Source organism: Atta cephalotes (genome assembly GCF_000143395.1).
Source record: "Atta cephalotes unplaced genomic scaffold scaffold00021, whole genome shotgun sequence".
Taxonomy (NCBI): Eukaryota; Metazoa; Arthropoda; class Insecta; order Hymenoptera; family Formicidae; genus Atta; species Atta cephalotes.
In genome coordinates, this window is record NW_012130085.1 from 3,310,840 (window position 1) to 3,317,331 (window position 6,492).

The 6,492-nt window shown below is 28.6% G+C and overlaps 1 protein-coding gene across 1 annotated transcript in view; it reads right to left on the reverse strand.

Annotated features, from left to right (window-relative positions):
- The window catches only part of LOC105619455 (potassium voltage-gated channel subfamily H member 8), a 19,810-nt gene that overhangs the window by 851 nt on the left and 12,467 nt on the right, over positions 1 to 6,492 (reverse strand). The window contains exons 12-14 of the mRNA XM_012200973.1: positions 5,720 to 5,871; positions 4,914 to 5,082; positions 3,275 to 3,659 (exon numbers count right to left, since the gene is read on the reverse strand). Of these exons, the coding sequence (XP_012056363.1) occupies positions 3,275 to 3,659; positions 4,914 to 5,082; positions 5,720 to 5,871 (706 nt within the window). The remainder of the gene's footprint in view (positions 1 to 3,274; positions 3,660 to 4,913; positions 5,083 to 5,719; positions 5,872 to 6,492) is intronic.

The following is a 6,492-nucleotide window of genomic DNA, read 5'->3' on the forward strand; positions in this document are numbered from 1 at the left end:
TAAAACGGTTAAACGGTAAACGTTAAACGTAAAACGTAAAGTAAGTAATAACGTAACTAGTAACTAGTATAGTAGTATATATAGTAATAATAATAATAATAATAATATATATATATATATATATATATATATATATATATTNTNTATATATGTTTAAGGTCACTTTAGTGTTCCCTAATGATCATAGAAATCAAGCAATGCTTGGATATGCTGCAGACTACGTTTGGATAGATAAAATCGTTTGGAGAAAGTAAAGTCGAATTTTTTTCCCCAAATACTTTTTTAATTGTTACTTTGTTCATTCAAGGATGTGTGATACTAATTAATAAAATTTATTTTATTCCAATAATAAAATTGGATTTATTATACATAAATATTTTACTAGAGTAAAAAAGTTATAAAATAGTTACATGCTGGTTTTGTATAGTGGTTTTAATTAATCATTATTTTTAATGTTTCCTACACGAACACTTCTAACTATTACTCAACGTTAAACGGAAAAACGTTTTTTTAACAATTTCTCAACGCTTTTCTTCTCAACGCTTTTATTCTTTGAGATTAATGTATCAGAAGAATGTTAAATTGGTTTCTTTAAATTGTGAGTAGTATATCGTAAAAATGAAAAAAAAAACGGTGAAAGACTTCTCATTGCTACACAAAGCCACACGGGATTAAGCGCTGATAATTATCATTCTATTTTTATCGTTCATTCATTAGGCATGAAACAAAGGTAGAAAGAGCTGAAAGCGTTGAAATCGATGCAGCGATTCAACCAAAGTGAGCGATCGTTACAGTTATGTAACGCAGGATTGATAGAATTTGAAATTGCGACAATTACTGCGGGATTAAAGGCTCCTCTAAATAAGTAGCAATCGTAAAACGTAAAAGCGATAGACAATTAGAAGCGTCAATTAACTATTGACCGTTTCTAATTAGCCGTTTGCGAATTACGTTTTGTGATTGCACACAAAGAGATCTTTACTCTTAAGTTTTCAACATCGAACTGGATTCGACATAAAATTTATATATACTTTTTTTCTGTATTGTTTTAATTAAAAGGAGCTATATCAATATTTTGTTTTCTGTATTACGTTGTTAAATATTTGCAACAAATTTGGATTTTTGGCACTTAAATTTAATGTAAAAGGAAACTTGGATTTTATCCGGACAAATGCTTCAAGTTATATCATATTAATTATTTAAATCAGATCATTAAAATATATTTAAAATAAAATTAAAATTAAATATATTTAAAATATAATTAAAATAAAAAGTAATAAATTGCTTTTAAAATATTAATAATTAATTAGATAATGCTTTTGTGACTTCCACAGTTACTTTATGTACAAAAGCTATACATTTTGCGGGTTAGCTCTATGTTCGGATCCATTGTTAGAATGTACGTTTCGCGAATATTATATTTCACTTCATCATGATGAGGAGTAGCCTGATATTTCTCAGTATTACTGATGAAGTGCAGGATTGAGGGTTAAGAAGATAGTGTTAAAAAGATAAGTTAAAAAGTTAATTAATTTTAACTTAACTTAGTTACAATTTGGATTCTTAACTTTTTAACTTTATTTAGTTACATTTTATACGTAACTATTAATTTTTTATTTAATTTTTTTGAAGTTAAGTCTCAGACATGATACACGGTAAGCTTAAAATGAAATGAAAATTGTAAAAGTGAGCAAATTTACTAGGTGTTGATCAATGGAATTATAAATATTCTAGTAAATTTGCTCACTTTTGTTAATTTTCATCTTATTTCAAATTACACAATCGACTCCCAGATTTTAATCTGTCAGAAATCGGATATGTTATTATATCTGGTTTTCTGATAGGTTGAAGTCTATTATTCCTTATTATTAAAATATATCAATACTATCTTCGGCTCATGTGAGTTCACATTGAGTGCGGCTGTTCAATGCAGGAGGACTTATTTTCGATAACTTGCGAGAAAAGATGTCCGATAAAAATGTCGAAATGATTTTATTACTTATATTTAATAAGTATAACAAAATATTCAAATAGTATATATAACAGTATATGTAAATAGTATATATGAACAAAATATGTAAATAGAATATAAAGTATTTTCTAAATAAAATACATATTTGTCATTTCCGTTATTTGTAAGACTGAAACCTTGGAATCGTGAAATAAAAAATATAAAAAACAAATTTAACTTTTAACTTTTCAATCACTTTTTTTTATTAACTCAACCTTTAATTTAATTAATTTCATTGTAAATTAATTTGTATCTTAATTAAGTTAAATTTTCAAGGTTGTTAATTTTAACTTAAAAAAAAATTAAATTAAATAAAAAGTTAATTTACTCAACTCTGAAGTGAATTGCAATGTTCATGAAACACTGAAATTCTAATAAAGGATTTAAGCATGGAGAAACCCACAAAACGTACAGCTTATATATATTAATTATAACATATTTAATATGTTACTTCGGATAAATATCAGTTTTTACTTTCTATAAAAAAGTAATTAAAATTTTTTATTGCAGAATCTTCCTACATATTTTATTTACTTCAAGTTGGTGAAATAAAATATTAAATTTGTCACGAAGTGCAAAAGGTTAACTTATAAATAAATGAATTTATCGGACAAATCATAATGTGTGAATATTTTTCACGTAGAGATATTCTTGCCAAAAGAGAAAATATCTGTTAGAAAAACATATGTGAATAATTTGTACACAAGAAGATATCCCATGTAGGATACGCTAAGGTGAAAGGTATCCTCTTTGCAAAATGTTCCCCTTCAGTAATTCAAGTCCATCACCGTGTAACCCTGTGCTTCTTATGGGAACATATGAGCATGGACGCAGCCACCTCCGCAACGAATTATCTCTGTAGAAAAATATATTTCTACTGTGTGATGGACTAACTCTTTTCACAGAGGAGTATTTTTTCCTTGGAAAAATATCCCCTTATTGCGAAAAATGTTGAACGCTTGTTCATGGAATTGTATGAGTGTGATTATTCTGCCTATATGATGAGACGTACCTTTTTCATAATACATATATATTATATATCTTATTTATAAGGAAAAATGTATATTTATTCCCTAAAAAGTATTATTTTTCCATGTATTACACGCTTATCCAAGAGACTATCTCTTTTTCGAATAGATGGAAAATCTTTTTGTATCAATTATTGTTTTATAAATTCCTGACAATCCTTCGCGATTTTGTTTAGATGCTTTGATCTTTGTTTCTTAACAAAAGTCTCTCGTATAACACTCAAGACGAAATTACCTGTAGTTGGAGATTGCGAAGGCGATTGCTGGGGTGAGCCGACCAAAGGTGATAAGGGCTCGTAGGGCGGCGGTGGAGGCGACGATGGGGATGGCGTGGGTGAAGGAGGTGGTAACCTGAGAACGACATCCGGATCGAGACCGAGGGCCTTTAGGGCCCTGCGAGGGTTTGCACGCACCCATGTTTCAAATAGATCGACCGGCCAATCCGTCTGCGTCGACGCGTCGATCAATCTCGCTGGCGGATTCCAACAAATGGCGTCCGGGGGATGGGACGAGCTCCTGGCGAGGACCCCACTGCCGCGGCTCGCCGCCGGGGTCGGTAGATTCGGATTACTTTGGGGTGAGCAGGCGAGCATCTGCAACGCTTGAATAGCGTTGCGCACCTGTCGATTCAATGTGTCATTTTAATCTCGCGCTTGAACTCTTCTCAAATGATGAATCTGTGAGTATTTTCAATTTGCTCAAATAAAATTTTTTTTCAAATAATAAATTTATCCTAAAAAATTTCTGTTAAAATTTATTTGTTTTATAAATAGCCCTGCTCTATATACCCTAGTATTTGACACAGTAAAAATGTGTATTAATTTTACATCCCAAACAGCCAAATCAAATTTTTGAGTTAATTTAACATAAGGTAAATATGTTAAGAAGTAACACAAACATTACATAAAAAGTTAATATGAAAAACGTAATACTGACACAATTTATAAGTAGTCATATTTCTTTATTAAAGTCAATATTAATATAATAAAATTAAATTAACACATTTTATCTTAGAATTTATATTTTAAATAAAATACATTTTTTTTATGTTATTTCACTCATAAATTGTATTATTTTTACGCTAAGAAATATTGAGAATATTAATTTAACATTTGAATATTTTGAAAAAAATATTTAAATAACACAATTACATTATGTTAAATTAATACTCGGATATATTAAAAATTCAACACAAAATTTTTTAACAGAGATTTGAATGGATTGTCTCTAAAACAAATAAAAAATGTTTTTTTACTCTGTGCTTTACGATATTCTATCCTGTACGATATTTCATTTACCAGTATTTTTTAGCTGAAAATCTCCAAATGTGCCACGAAAATTATTGTAGAGAAAGTAAAAAAAGCAAAAAAATTTAAAAGTATAATAAAAAAATAAGTAAGACGTAAAAAAATGTTTCAAAAATTATGAAAATTATCTAAATTATATTGTATTTGTTCTTATTTTAATCAAATGACTAGAATTTTACTTTTTATTTCTGAATGTCATGTTTTTAAAACGTGTGCACCTGTACTTCAAGAAATTTGACTTGTTATTTAATATGCCGCAAATTGAAAAAGATTAAAAAACGTTCTTTATATACATGTAAATGTAATTTATATATATGTACAAAGGGTTGAACCATATCATTCATTACTTCAAAAGTCACAAATTACTTTTTAATGAAATATTAAAACATTGAAAATTAATTGTTAGTTCATAAAGTCAATATTTGTTAATTACATGTCATATAATTTTTGGATATAATTGGATTAAAGCCAAGAAATCTCAGAGGAGTACTAGTAGTTAAGTGAATATAAAACAATTTGGCATAATGTCTCTGAGCCAGATTGAAACAAAGGATCCGTATGAAGTACCTCGCAACTGAGCGTAGCAACATCCTGGTGTAGCGTGGAAAACTGATTATCGAGTCTCTCAACCGATCCACGAATATGTTCCTCTACAGATTCTTGCGCGATTACTTGCGCTGCCCTTCCTCCTCTCAGTAAGACGCCCCTTGTACGTCTGCCTTCTCTATAATCCTCCCTGATATTTCAAACAAAGTTAACTTTATTCCTCATTATACGATCTAAAATATCGAGAATGCTTAGAGAAATGAGACGATATTGGCATCATGGCGCGAAAATCCCAAAGTAAAGAATGCAGAAGTGGATTATACTTCGCCACAAGTTTCTCTACGATATAGATATAAAGGAAAATTGTATTATTCTACAATTGAAATTTTCTTTTTTTGCAGAAGATAGTGACAAATTGCGCCTTTTACAAACCGAAGTATTTTTTTGCTCAGCTTTAAAACAAAAAAAGGAATATTATTTTTTTAGGACTAATAATTTATTGAATATAAATAGTCAATAAATAAAAAGAATAAATAATTAAATATATATTTAAGTTATTATTTTTCTCGAAAAAAAATAGGTTGATGTAAAAAATATTTAATTATAGATAAAGTGAAAAAGTAAAACAACTGCATTTACTTTTTTACTCTCTCTAAGTCTATCCATTATTTCAACTTTTTTATGCCGTTGAAATTTTTATCTTGCCATCATTTACTTATCGTCCTTTCCTTTTTTAGTTTTTTACTTTTTCTAAGAGGATATTTCCATAAATAACTTCCATAATTTTTTTTCAATATTAAGGTTTCTTTTTTTCGATAAGGGTTTACCTGAACTTGGCATGTCGTGGGCTCGAAGAGGTGTGAAGCGGTGATTTGTTTGGGGGTGAGAGGGGAGAAGTTTCGCCCTCCTCGGCTAAGTTCTCGTCGTCCTCACTGATGGAGGGCAGTGTCAATGACGGCCCATTTACATCGGACTCCTGCTAAAATTTACGCGACAAGAATGATAATAAATTTCATCTGGATAGAATCTCAATGATCTTTGTAGAATACACGTTCTTTTTATAATTATATATAGACATGAAATGTAATCTTTTTTTACTCGTTATATATGTAAATTAAAATATTCATAAAATAAAGTATATACGGAAAGAATTTTTTCTTAGAATTTCCTCTGAAAATATGACAGTCATGGGACAACACTGTATTGACAACGAAGAATTTTAATGTAAATTTTTTTCATTCATTCATCAATAAAACTCTAATAAAGTATAGAATAAGTTGAACAATTTTACTGAAATGCAGTAAAATATTTAAAATATTGTATTGTACCACAACTACCATATATTTTTAATCCACATATTTTAAATTTTAAAAGAAAATTCTCTTATATGTAATATGATTAGACAATTCTTCTATATTTAAAATTGAAAATTAATATCTTTTAAAATATTTATGTATATTTCATATTTCTTTTTGATAATTTCTTTTGATTCTCTAAATAATTTCAATAATTAAAATATTATCCAATTTCTTTTAGTAATTCTATCTCTCCCTTCTTTTTCATTCTCTTCTTCCTTTTTCACTCTTCCTCTCTCTCTCTC